The sequence below is a fragment of the Lepidochelys kempii genome, chromosome 1 (genome assembly GCF_965140285.1).
Source record: "Lepidochelys kempii isolate rLepKem1 chromosome 1, rLepKem1.hap1, whole genome shotgun sequence".
Taxonomy (NCBI): Eukaryota; Metazoa; Chordata; order Testudines; family Cheloniidae; genus Lepidochelys; species Lepidochelys kempii.
Window position 1 is genome coordinate 152978239 of NC_136380.1, and position 14288 is coordinate 152992526.

Genomic DNA, 14288 nt, shown 5'->3' on the forward strand with positions numbered 1-14288 from the left:
TAAGTATAGGACATCCCTGCTTCTTAACAGTCTGCCCTGAGGTTGGTACTCTCACTATTGAGCCACTGCAGGACAGCCTTTGTGATAGATGGTCCCTTATGCCAAGAATCACAGTAATATTCAGGTTACTCCCAGTCCCAAAGGACCAGTCACTTACCCCAGATCAGTTGCATCCTAGATCTCACACCAAAGACAATGCTTGTAACCAATCCTATAACAAACTATCTAAAGATTTATTAACTAGGAAAAGGAAAAGTTATTCACAAGGTTAACGCAGATACACACATCCACATCCACACACACCCCAATGAGTTACCGTCTTAAGTTTCAAAAGTAAGATAGACTTCTATAATAAGCTGTCCCTTAGCGCTAACCCAAGCTAAACCCTGGTGATCTCCTGCTTATGCCTAGAAAACTTTGCACTTGAGTCCAAGCAGCATAGCGATGCAGTTTCGTCTTGTTAAGGGTTTTTATCCCATTCCAATTCTCTGAGCTGCCAGTTCAGCTGATGGGAGGAACAACTCTGCATTGGGGGAGGAGAGTCAACAAAGTCTTTTGTCCTCTGATGATCCACAATAGTGCGTCTAGTGGTGATGGGCCTTATCTGTTGGGAAGAAGGTAACACCTCCTGTTGCAGACTAGTATTTCACACTGGTTAATGCTTATATCATCTGCATCATCTCACTGGTTAATACTCCTCCCCTGTCTGGTGATTTACAGTTACAGAGCAAACCCTTAAATATTACCTGATAACATGGGATGCAGATGATATACATGAGATTAATGCATCCAGCCACTTACAAGCATTTCATAAAGTCTAAACACATTCTTATAATTCTAACAACTATTTTAGCAACACAGGTGAGGGAGGCTGATCCCAGCTATACGTTTGTCAGCGTTCATTTGAGACGTAAGCCCATTGGCCTAAGCTGGCAGCTGGTGTGCCAGAGTCACACTGACGATTGCAGGATCTCACAGTGGTAGTCTAAGACCTTGTAAAAGCATTTGATGAATATGTGCAATTTAACCATTTCTCAAAGAGCAACTCTTGCTTACTCTGGATACAGCTAACTCTGGGGGGGGAAATGACATCCATCTCATGGTACCAGGAAAATATAGCAAAATTGGATGTGCATGCAAAATTAGCCATTAAAAGATCAGTGAGCAGCTGATTAGGGTCTGGGGAGGAATTAGTTTAGTGAAAATAAATAGGTCTGAACACACGATCAGAGTTACTTATTGTTATTACAATGAAAAAGATAATAAAGCACAGAAGGAACTAGTGTGTCAACTGAGGAAAAAGAAATAAACCCAGAAATACCACAGGCATTAAAAAGTAATGGGAGGGACAGCCATGACCCAGAGCCCACTGGGAACATCTTGTTCTCTTCTTTATGTCAGCGTTTCTATAACCCTGTGGGAAACACATGTACAACTCCCAAAAAGTGAGACTGAGTTAAAACAAAAATCACAGCAGGAAATAGTAATGGCCACCTTCAGCAGCCCTTGGAGTGGTAAAGCTGCAGCACGTGATGGACTCCCAATAGGATTTTACAAACTGCTGTGTTGATAATATCACCCCTATAGTGACTGGAGTATTGAGCTACAATGCACAGCCAGATAACGCCAACCTCGCTATTTGCCCAAAGGAAGGAAGGCTCCTGACTGAGTGGTCAAGCTACAGCCTAAACTCCCTCTTTTAACACGGGCCTAAAAATACTAGTTAATAGTTATGGCGTCAGTAAGGTGAGTTGTTGATGTAGGGTGGGATTTCCAAAGCTGAGTAGGGGATTTGGATGGCCAAGTCCCATTAATTTTCAAAATCCCACCCAAAAAGACCAAGTACTGGAGGTTGTATCAGGACCATGTTGGGTGTGTTATCCATGACCTGCATTCAGTCTAGTTTATACCTGAGCTAAGATTGATACGGTCACTTAATGCTAAAAATGCATTATACTAGTTGGAGTTCATGGGAGTTAAGGCCATTTTATAAAACGAATCCCGACAATGTGAGACACTCCTCGAGCAGCACTGCTGATTGCTGGGTCTTGCCCAAACGTCTTTCTGCTTAATAAGAGAGCACATGTTTGTGACACAACCTGTCCTAATCAGCATTTCCTTAGAGCCCTGATAGGATATGATTCCGATATCTCCAGCATTTAAATAGGAAAAGGTGGTGATGGTGGGAATTTCATCTAGCCATGCGTACAGATTGATGTGCTTCTGTTTTTCGCCGACCCAAATGTGCTTATGCCAATAGTATGAAATGTTGTGACAACTAGAACAGTATGACTGGACTGAAAGCTGATATTGCTACGTTTTACATTCCAAATTAGCAGACATCACTATGAAGTAAGGGATGCGTTGCTGAGTTGTCCTTTTTACAGTGACGTCCCAAGATTTTCAACATTTAGGGAGGGGTAGTGCTCTTAAGCATATGTGTATACATTCATTCTCCGGGGTTATAAATACTCACTGTGGGAAGTAACACAGGTTTGGGGTAGTGTAGGGACTAAACAATCAGCTTGGTGGGACAGATTAATGTTGTTGCAATGATCACTATACAGGGAGCATTAATTATGTAGTAAACTAATTAAGAATCCTGAGTGTAAGTTTTTAAACAGAATAATGAGCTAGTTTGGAAGGGTAACCAGCCAGGGGATAGCTGGGTGCACTCCATGTGGTTCAAGGAAGAAGGGAAGGCTTTCATTGCTAATAAGTTTTGTTCACATTCTGAAATCCATTACACTGATATCCTTCACATGCAGTAGGTGGAAATGTGCACAGGGAACTTCATGGAGCCCCTAACTTACAGGATACCCCAACAGGCACAAATGAATGAGATTGATCAGTTTTGAGACACTACTCTTTGGCAAAAGTGTGTCTGTAATTATTGGAAACAAAGTAAAAAGGTTGATGTTTCGGCAGAGGCAGTTATGTCTCTTTGCCTCTGTAGGTGGTTATGAACTGTAACAATCTTTATATGCTCAGAGTTGATTGACCACCACCACAGCTGTGAAAAGTGTGGTTATTAATGTGATTGGTGTATGCAGGAAAATACTCCTATTCAAGGGATCCATTTCCAATAATCTCCTACTAATTTGTTACTTACTGTTGCGTTGAGTAAAGTCTGAGTGGCTGAAGAACTACATGGCAGTGAGAAGCACCTAGATCTTCAGCTCTTCATTTCCAAATGTCTTAACATTTATTTTTGAAATTTGTGACGGGGCAAGGCCAGATGACTATAGAAAAGTAGCGGGAGATAGATATATTATCTCCAGGCTAAACAAATCCCTGGTACCAGGATAAGTGAAATGGCAGCTGCTCCAGGTCAATTAAGACACCTGGGGCCAATTAAGAACTTTCCAGAAGGCAGGGAGAAGGCTAGGTTGATTGGGACACCTGAAGCCAATCAGGGGCTGGCTGAAACTAGTTAAAAGCCTCCCAGTTAGTCAGGTGGGTGTGCATGTCAGGAGCTGTGGGAGGAAGTTGCGCTGTTGGAGAGACTGAGTAGTACACACCATATCAGGCACAAGGAAGGAGGCCCTGAGGTAAGGGTGAAGTGGAGCTTGAGGAATGAGGGCTGCTGTGGGGGAAGTAGCCCAGGGAATTGTACATGTCATGTTTCTAAAAGGTCAGCTACCATAGCTGATACCAGTAGAGTCCCTGGGCTTGAGCCCGGAGTAGAGGATCAGCCTGGGCTTCCCCCCCCCCCCACCTTTGCCCCCTGATTAATCACTGAGACTGGGAGACAACAGAGACTGTGCAAGGAAGAATAACTTCTCCTCACCTCCCTCACTGGCTTATGATGAAAATGGCTCAGTAGACTATGACCCTTGTCTCTAGAGAGAGAAGGGTTACGTGTAGGGTTACAGTGAGCCTCTGAGGCTAGCAAAATCTGCCAGGAAACGCGGGACCCACGGAGGCAAGGACAGAGTATAGTCACAAATTGTATAACTTTTGTAAAGAAAGGGAAATGTCGGTTTGGGCCATTAGATGGACCACACTTCAACGCACATTTAACTCTGACTCTTATTTAATAAAGATGCATGTTTAAGAATGTGTGTTTAATTAAAATGTGTCGGCTGTACGTACTCGCTGTGGGATCTAGAAGTCAAGTTACTTGCTGTCCCGGTTACTCAGAATCATCAGTAATAAAGATACTGCCATCCAAATTCTGCCTTTCATTATCCCTATGCCAATCCCCCATATCTTTCAGTGGTGTTGCTCATTAGCAGTAACAAGCACAGGGATCTGTTCTGGGTCCAGTGTTATTTATCATCTTTATTAATGGCCTGGACGTAGGTATAGGGAGCATAACTGATCAAGTCTGCAGATGACAAAGCTGTGGGGGGGAGGGGGTTGCAAACACTTTAGGGGATAGAACTTAAATTCAAAAGGATCTTGAGAAATTGAAGAACTGGGCTATAGACGACAAAATGAAAATCAACAAAGACAAAGGTAAGGTGCTGTACCCAGGGAAGAAGAACCAAATGCACGAGTACAGAATGGGGGATAACTGGCTTGTCAGCAGCACTGCTGAGAAGGATCTGGGAGTTGTGGTGGTTGACAACTTCAACATACATCAGCAATGTGATGCTGTTGCAAAAAAGCATATCATGCAAGTCACGGGAGCGGATAGTACTGCTCTACTCGGTGCTAGGTAGGCCTCAGCTGGAATTTTGTGTCCAGTACTCCAGTCACCAATGTATAGAAAGGATGTAGAGAAACTGGAAAGGATCCAGAAGCAAGTGACAAAGATGATCCAAGAGTTGGAACTCAAGCCATATGAGCAAAGGCTGAAGAAACTGGGTATGTTTCATTTGGAAAAGAGGAGATTAAGGGGAGGGGGATATGATAGCTTCATATACTTGAAAGGCTGCCATAAAATAGATGGAGAAAAGTTGTTCTCTCTTGCCACAGTGGGCAGGACAAGAGACAATGAGTTCAAACTACAGTATAGCAGATTTAGATTAAATCTCAGGAATAGCTTCCTAACTGTAAGAACAGTAAGACAATGGAACAGACTGCTTTTGAAGCTTGTGGAATCTCTGTCACTAGTGGTTTTCAAAAGGATGCTGATAGCCATCTGTCTTGGATGATTAGACACAACAAATCCTGCATCTTGGCAGGAGGTTAGACAAGATGACCCTTGCGGTCCTTTCTAACCTATGGTTCTATGATTCTATAACCAAGTGAGACCCTGACATTAGAATTCAGTCAATAACTTGATGCATATGCCAGAATAAGATTCAGCTCACTCTCCCTCAGCTTTGCTGGCCGGGGAGTGAAAATAGGAGTAAAAGGTAGTGAAAACATACTTTGTTGCCAAAGTAAGCAGATAGGACTCTGATTACAAACAGGAGGAAGATCTGATGAACATGGAGGTGCCATTTTTACACCACTTTTCAGATTAGAGCTGCACTTAAAATGTGGTAGTAATTCTGGAGGCTCATAATAGCTTAGGAATGTAAACATTTGCTTTCCTATAACGTAACAGCACATTTCAGTTTTCTAAAGAAGTTACCAAAGATTCCATTTGGCAAAGTCACTATGTATCACAATGACTCTTAACTCCTTGTCTGTTTTTTTTCTTCCCTTGAATAGTTGATTGGAATGCTGCTGGCATGCTGTCTGTCCCGATTTATCACTGCCAATCAGTATGAGATGGTGTAACAAGGTGAGCCTTGATCTCTTTGTATACAGTGTGCTGTCCACAAGGTATTTCAGTAGCCATGCGCTACTGTACATTTGTTCATTATAGTAGATTTTGGGTATTTTATGTTTTTATCAAGAACGGGGCCTATAGTTGTGGGTTCTGCCTTCCTCCGCCCCAGTATTTTGCCAGGTGGAAAGAGGGGAATTGCAGCATCACTTGAACATATAATGTATGAATATTTTGTTACCTCTAAATATATTTTTAAAAAAAGAGAAAGTTCTGTTGAGAAGTTTGTTAGCAGCTAAAACAATTCATCTCTTTTTCTCTCTCCTTCCCTAGTCTTTCAGAGGTGTGAAATACAGAGCCTGTCTCAAAATCAGGAACTGCAGACATCTAGGAAGACTTTAAAGAATGTTAGAGCACACACTCTCGCTCGCTCACACACACGCGCGTACACACACACACCCCATCTTCTAAACTCCGTACCAGGTGAAGTACCATTCCGTCAAGTACTATTGCACCACCAAGAGTAGCTTGAACCATTCAGCATCCAGTACTGTACACTCCATCTTAAAGGCTCTGCATATGATGGCACTATATGTATGTTCTTGGTCATACAGTAGTTGCATTGTAAGTGAACAATGGTAATCCATTAACAGCATCGATCAGGCTGTGCATGTAGTGACTGGAGGGCAAAATTAGCCTTTCACCATGGTTAATAAGTGTTGCACACATTCATTTAAACCAGTATATTCAATATATATTCTTTTGCTTTACTAAATCTTAGTTTCTTGTTTTGTTTACTGCTTTACTAAGGTTTCCATCTTCTCACCACAAATGCCCCCTTCCCCCAAAACACAAGAAATCAGTAACATAACATAAAGATACTTGAAAAATAATGTTATAATGTTGTGCTTGAAGGGAACTATTATTTCTGATGTTCTAGTACATCTTTGATTCTTATTCAATGTTGTATGCCTAGTGCGTATGCCAGTAGACTTTGTCTAGTGCAGTTTGCCTCTGAACCTGTGTAATACTGTTATTAAGCTGTGTTGTTGCTTACTGTGAAGGCAGTAATTTTGCTTCTTTTATTTTTTTATTAGATAACTATGAACTAATCAAATTGTGCTGTAATGCGGCCTTCATCCTTTTTTTTATTCTTTCTTTTTTTTCCCATTGACGTTGCAGCCACCAAATATATTATCAGATCTATCAAAACAAAACATAAACAAGCATACAAAATATTTGGGGGGGGGGGAGCAAAAGTGTAAAACCTTTTTAAAAAAATGGGATTTTTTTAATAATGCCTCTGTCTAGCATGCCAACAAGAATGCGTCGATATTGTATTTGTGAAATATGTATTAATAAATGGAACTATTACAGATTTCTGTCTGCTTCACTTTTGTTCTTCAGTCCTAACACGACTCTCAGGGAGAAGTGTAAGTGAAACACAAAGTGCATCATTATTTAGAATTATGTTTATTTTAATTTGTGATTTGCTTATGAGGCAAAAATGATATTGCCTTGGAAGAGAGGTAGTTGCTGGAATTGTTTCAAACTCTTGGTGAAACAAATTGTGGAATAAGTGGAAGGTTTTTCTATGGTCTGAATACATACCCTCTGCTTTACAATTACTCCTTTTGTGGCTGGTAACAAAATCTACAGTGATCAATTATCCCGGTCCTTTGTATTGCATGGTATTATGATGTTAAGCATTCCCTTACATTTGTTTTTGCATAGCACGGACTCTGCGGCATTTGTGGAAAGACATGCACTTGTCTCTCGGCCTTGGAAGGGTCTCTCTCCATGTGAATATGTCAATGGTAGTTTTCCATTGATTACAATGTGCTTTGGATTGGGCACTAAACCCTGTTAATCTAAAACCTACTGAAATCAATAGGAAGACTCCCATTCACTTCACTAGGCTTTTGTTCAGGCCCTAAGTCAGTAATTTACCTGTAAGTTGAGAAGAGAATTTAGCCCCCTTTGTTACTTGGATAAAAAAGAAAAATGAAGGAGGAAAGCTATAGAACAGGGGTGGGCAAATTTTTTGGCCTGAGGGACACATCTGGGTATGGAAATTGTATGGGGGGGGCCATGAATGCTCACAAAACTGGAGGTTGGGGTGCAGGAGGGGGGTGAGGGTTCTGACTGGGAGTGCGGGCTCTGGGGTTGGGCCAGAAATGAGGAGATCAGGGTGTGGCAAGGGGCTCTAGGCTGGGGCAAGGGGTTGGGGTGTGTGGGGGGGGGTGGGCTCTGGCTGGGGGTGCAGGCTCTGGAGTGGGGATGAGCGGTGGGGGTGCAGGAGGGTGCTCCAGGCTGGGACCGAAGGGTTCGGAGGGTAGAAGAAGAATCAGGGCTGGGGCAGGGGGTTGGGGCGCGGGAGGGGGTCATGGGTCCAGGCTCCGGGCAGCATTTCCCTCAAGCAGCTCCCAGAAGCAGCAGCATGTCCCCCTCCATCTCCTATGTGGAGGCACGGCCAGGTGGCTCTGTGTGCTGCCCTGTCCCCAGGCACCAACTCTGCAGCTCCCATTGGCCATGGTTCCTGGCCAATGGGAGCTGTGGGGGGGCACTTGGGGGGGACATGCCGCTGCTTCTGGGAGCTGTGTGGAGCCACAGCACATGCAGGGCGGGGCAAGCCCCCAACCCCGCTCTCCGGCTGGAGCTCTGGAGTGGGGCAAGCCTCGGACCCTGCTCCCTGGCGGGAGCTCAAGGGCCGGATTAAAACATCTGAAGGGCCAGATGCAGCCCCCGGGCCATAGTTTGCCCACCCCTCCTGTAGAATATGTGGGCATAAACTTTCAAGCCTTTCTGAAAAGTACGATCAAAGACAAGAAGTAATTGTACAGTGCCTCAACCCTACATTGTATACCCGGCAATGAACAGCAGTCTCTCTAAACTATAAAGGCCTGTCTTTCTGTAAAGCTTAATAACTGCAGAGCCATTCAGTATTGTGTGTGCATACACAACGCCCCATAATTGCACGTGCCTTTGCTGTCTGCACCTTGCATATGCACCCAGGTATGAAAACATTTTTGCTCCGACTAAATTCCAGTAAGACAAAACACCACTGAGTGACTTGCAGGTAGTGCAAAAATATAGCTGGTTTTTGTCTCAAAGCTGCCATGCAGGCCGGTTAAGGGCTGAGTTTGAACCTAGATAACACACATTCGGCTTTACTCAAACAAGTTGCAAAATGCCACAAACTGAAGTCCATGTGCAGAGGATTATTTTTGGTTTTCACGTCCCCTCAGCTGAAAGAATAAGGAAACATCTGGTCAGATCTTAGATTAAAGAGACATATGTGTAAAACGTATGCTCTGACAGTTCATGAAAGCGCTGGTGCTGCTATAAACACAACCACCAGGACTCCTTGGCAGAATACAGACCCTCCTTCTGCCTCTTGCTTGTGTTTTCTTTCCCCTTAGCATCAGGGACACTAGACTCTCTAATTAGTATGGAATACACCATTCGAAGCAGGTTTTTAGTGAGATCTCCAGGAGAATCCTGTAGACTCCCGCTCATTACACTGCCTTCCCTGGTGCCTGCCCTGGGGATCAGACCCTGATACCAGGTTCCAAGCCAGTGGTGACAGAGGAGCCCGAGGACGGCTCGGGTGTGTGCATGCATACACGGTCTCTGGCAGCATGCGCTGCTTTTCAGCATTCGCTGCCAATAAATCCATTGAGGGGTATTGATGTTGGCTGCAGCGATCCCTGCTCTCTCCTCCAAAATTAAAGGCAACAGCAGTGGTGCTGACGAATGAACAGGCCTGAAGGAATACATAAAGGAAACAAAACCCAAAAAGACCTTAAATGCCCACTGGCACCTTCAGCTTTATTGGGGTGGGATCTTGCACTTTGTGGCAGGGTCGGGGCAGAACTTGGTGTCAGTCTCCAGCCACAGATCATTATTTTGACTGATGCGATCCATTGCTGAGAATAAAGCTGATCTTCACTCTCTCCCTCCTGCTGTATTTGACTGATGCGTGTAACTCCAATAGCTACGCCTTGGCCTTGAGTCTCAGTCTGCACTTTCTGGCGGCAGAGTCTGTTGTGCTCAGCTGCAGCCCTGCTTTATTTGACACCTCTCACTAAACAATAGAATTTCTAAGTTAAGATTTATTTGTCACCAGCTGATGTTATGTGCCGCTTTCCCTAGTAACAGCTGCTTTCCCTGCTACTGCTCGGTTCTGGTCTTATTTTTATTTTTTAAGGTAGGTGGAACTGTGTGTGTGTGTTGAGATGGGGGTACTGGTTATTACAAGGGTCCACCATAGCTATGATTACATTTAGACTTTCAATGTAGCCCTCTGTTTTCATATGCTCAGACCTTTCAGAGAAATGTCAGATTGACGAGTCGTTTCTCAGAAGAGCTGAAAACTTGCATTAGTCATGGGGGAAGGAGTTATAAGCATTTTCACATCCATCAATGTGCATGGACATTAGTAACCTTGGCTAATGTTGGAGGCTATAAAACTAAGTACTATGCTAAGGACTAAATCCTGCTTGGCTCATTCACACAGGTAGTTCCGTTCACTTTCCTAGCTGGCAAATTACTGCATCTCTAGAGCCAGGAAAGAGCTTCCAGAATGGGGGTTTTCTGGCTTCCAACCCCCAAAAACAGAAAATTAAATACAAATCTGATGTATTCTTGATGTTCTGTACTGTGGTATTTAAAATGTGTGTATATAATATTGAGAGAGAAGAAACCTGTATATTTAAACAGGTTAACCATTAACATTTGTCCTGCAGTGAAGTTGCCTTCTGCTCAGTTTTGCTGGATGTCTGTGGTCTGTGCTGGTTCAGGAGAAAGGGCCTATGCATTGTTCTCCTCCAGAACAGTACGTGGATTCTGTGCTTTGCAGCTTCACGACCCATCAGGCAGGCCTGGCCATAGCTGTAGGAAATCAAACACTGGAAATGACTGACTGTGCATTTGGTCAAATTGAGGGCAATCAATTAAAAGCTGGATTTTGCATAAAGACCAGAACAGCAAGCAGACCAACTTTCCTTTGTTATTGATGTCTGCTTTTCCTTGTACACTCCACAGTACATGGAAGATGAATCGGTGTCCTCGTTTTTGTTTGGGCCCTGTCACTAGACTGCTGTATATTTGCTGTCTCGTTTGTTTCCCTGTATTGATTTTTCTATTATAAATGCTATGTGCTCCAAATTCAAACCTGAAACAGTTCAGCGCAAGATCCAAACGTTGCAGCTTGGCCCCATCTTTGATTGGTATGCCTTTTTTTAAAAAAACACCTTTTATTTATATTGCCCGTGCCGTTCTGTATTGCCGAACCTCCAGCTAAAAGGGCAAATGAACAGCTGCCTTCAGAGAACAGGTCATTCTTCGGCTCAGTCTGTGGGGAGCTGTCTCTCTCTGGCAGGAACAGTAGTTTCCTTGCTGGAGCCTTCCCTTGGCTTTTGACAGCTCTGAGTTTGGCATGCTGAAGTCTGCTCCTTTTCTGCCAAAGCAGCCCACTGCTTCTCTGCTCTGCTATGCAGCAGAACAATGTTCACAGTTTAATTAATGTGAAGAATGCCAATACAATTTCTGCATAAATGCTGGGCAGCTTTCATGTAACTCCTCGAGGGAGAATTTTTTTTCAGGCTATGGAAATGCTGTTTACAAGCACGGTTTCCTCTGTGCCCCCTCTCCCTTCTCTCTGCCCCAGTAGTGTATGCTTGATTTGTTTCCAATTTGCAGTAAGCCTGGTGTTATATTAGTGGCTTTGCTTCATGTATGTAGTAGGAAGTGCACTTTTTACCTTGTCTGTCAGCCATATGATTTATGGGGACAGCTCCTCCATACCTCATCCCTTAGAATTCAATGGGACTTTGGGTAGACAGAGGATTAGAGAATCAGGCCAGACCCTGCTGTTTTTATCCTAGGCAAACTCCCATGGAAGTCAGGACAGCAGCTGTAAGAAAGTAAGTAGTACAAGCTCTTCTTCAGACAGCTCTAATAATATGGGCTGTCTCTCTACAACACCCCTCCCCCACTCAATTGGGTATTTTAATCAAGCAGGAAATTTGAACCAACAAAGAATCACATCAGGTGGCCTTTTAAGTTCATTTCAGTCCAAGTTGTGTCTTCCTCTCTTGCTCTGATTGAAGGGTGATGCTGAATTAAGGGTCATCTCTGCCTGGCATCGCAGCTTGCAGTGAAGGAATCCCAGAGGGGATTTGGCCCACCAGCAGTCCCAGTCTCTCCCCACCACTCCCTCCGCAATAGGATTCGTCTGCCCAAAGGAGAAGGGAGGTTGGACTGCAAACATCTTCCCTGTGATTCACCTGCTTAGGGGAGGAAGTGGGTCTCACCAGCCTCCTCTCAAATTTCCTACCAATCAAGGGCTGTTTGGGCCAAGATGCTGAAGCTGACTGATGGGGTGCCAGGCCACCGAACTGGATCTGAATTCTGATCCCAATTCAGCAAAGCATTCGCTTAACTTTAACCCTGTGCGTAATCCCATCCCTCGCTAACAGCGCACTTCAAATAAGCACTTAAGCTCTTTGCTAAGTCAAAGCTTTTTTTCCGAAGAGGAAGAGGGCGTTGCTGGGCTACCATCAGCCTCTCCAGAGATCCTGCTTGTCTGGGTGAGGAGGTGTCATACTGGGCTGTCTATGGCCTCCTTGGGGGAACCTGTTACTGGCGGTGGGCGGAGTTCTTTCAGCACATATCTTCTCTTTCCAAAATCTGGTACTGGGCTTATTCTACATGCTGCCCCAGCCTCTAACCTTTTCACAGATGAGCAAAGTGCAGGAAACAGAGAAATAATCAATTTCTGATTAATGTAAAAGTAAAACCAAATGATTTTGTAAATGCAGGTCCCTCCCAGGCTACAATAATCTCGCTGTAGTTTAACATAGCAGCAAAGTCTGGGGAAATGAAAGGGCCATTAATTATTTTGCAAGCGGAGCAACTATGATAAAAATAGCTGTGCCATTTTCAGATGGATCAAGGAGATAATGAGAAGCTGTTCCTTCAAAAATAACAGACTAAAACAAATCTAAGCTGACTCGAGGCAGGAGTCCACCGATCCTACATGCTGCTCTTTGGGTGTGAAATACACGCCTCTGCAAAGGGCCAACACAAGCCCTATGCACCACTTGCACCCTACTTTGAGAGATCCCGTGGGCCTTAAATAGTGCAGGGACCTTGCTCTGGCCCTCTGCACAGGAGTGAATTTCACCTCAAGGGAAAGCCTTGGAGTATTTTACAGAGGTTAATATTAGTGTAAACATTTTCAGCTACAGAAAAGCAGCTGATCTTAACAAGTTACATTCACTGTAGGCAGTGAGATACTGTCTGGGACCTGGGGTGAGTGCTGGACTGTGCAGATGAACACAGCCTGTATGTATAGGTTTTGCCAGCGGCATTGCTTAACATTTGATCCAATCCTGCAGGCCTTATTCAGGCAAAGCTCCCATTGCAATCAGTCCTGCCTGGCTCGGGAGTGCAGGATCAGGCCCACAACGTCTAGCCAGAAAGAATTGGTTCTCCGCACCGTTTAGCCCACCATTTCTTCACACCAGCGTCAAAGTGGAGCTCTATCATCAGGGCAGGGAGGAAGCCTGGATGGAACCTGTTTGCAGCCCATTAGTACTGTGGTTCTCAAGCAGAGGTACGTGTACCCCTGGGAGTACGCAGAGATCTTCCAGGGGGTGCATCAGCTCGTCTAGCTATTTGCCTAGTTTTACAGCAGGCTACATAAAAAGCTCTAGCGACGTCAGTACAAACTAAAATTTCATACAATGACTTGCTTATGCTGCTCAAAATACCATACACTGAAATGTGAATACAATATTTATATTCCAGTTGATTTATTGTATAATTATATGGTAAAATGAGAAAGGAAGCAATTTTTCAGTAATAATGCGCTGTGGCACTTCTGTATTTTTATGTCTGATTTTGTAAGCAAGTCATTTTTAAGTGAGGTGAATTGAAACCGAAAGGGGTACAGTAGTCTGGACGGGTTGAGAATCACTGCTCTAGGGGACAAGACACTGGACTGGGAACCAGCAACAGGGGTTCTACTTCTGGCTTGGTCACTAACTAGCTGTGACACCTTGGGCAAGTCACTTCACTTCTGTGTCTCTGTTTCCCCTGACCCCGTGTCTGTTTACACTGTAGCTTTTCAGGGCAGACACGGTCATACTATGCATATGTCCTGTGCCTAGCACAATGGGGTGATACAACAGTATGCTAATGAGCTGTGGCAGGGCTTCCCAACCTCTGCGTCTAGTCTCTGCCAGCTGCGGGGGAAGGATGGTGAGATCTGCCAGTGAGCCAAAGCCCACCTGCCTCTCTTTGGGGGTCAGTGTCCCAAGATCGCTAAGCTGGAGAGTCAGTAATATTTGACAAAAACAACGAGGAGTCCTTGTGGCACCTTAGAGTCTAACAACTGTATTTGGGCATAAGTTTTCATGGGCTAAAACCCACTGCATCTGATGAAGTGGGTTTTAGCCCACGAAAGCTTATGACCAAATAAATTTGTTAGTCTTTAAGGTGCCCCAAGGACTGACTCCTCGTTGTCTTTGCTGATACAAACTGACACGGCTACCACTCTGAGTAATGTTTGAATTATTGGCATTAACAATTCTCAACAACAGCAGTTGCCACTTCT

General features: G+C 44.2%; 1 protein-coding gene across 1 annotated transcript in view; it reads left to right on the forward strand.

Moving 5' to 3' along the window:
* The window catches only part of TSPAN7 (tetraspanin 7), a 193347-nt gene extending 186304 nt beyond the window's left edge, over positions 1–7043 (forward strand). The window contains exons 7-8 of the mRNA XM_073358333.2: positions 5608–5680; positions 5999–7043. Coding sequence (XP_073214434.1) covers positions 5608–5676 — 69 coding nt within the window. The 3' untranslated portion in view covers positions 5677–5680; positions 5999–7043. The remainder of the gene's footprint in view (positions 1–5607; positions 5681–5998) is intronic.
* The last annotated feature ends 7245 nt before the right edge of the window (positions 7044–14288 follow it).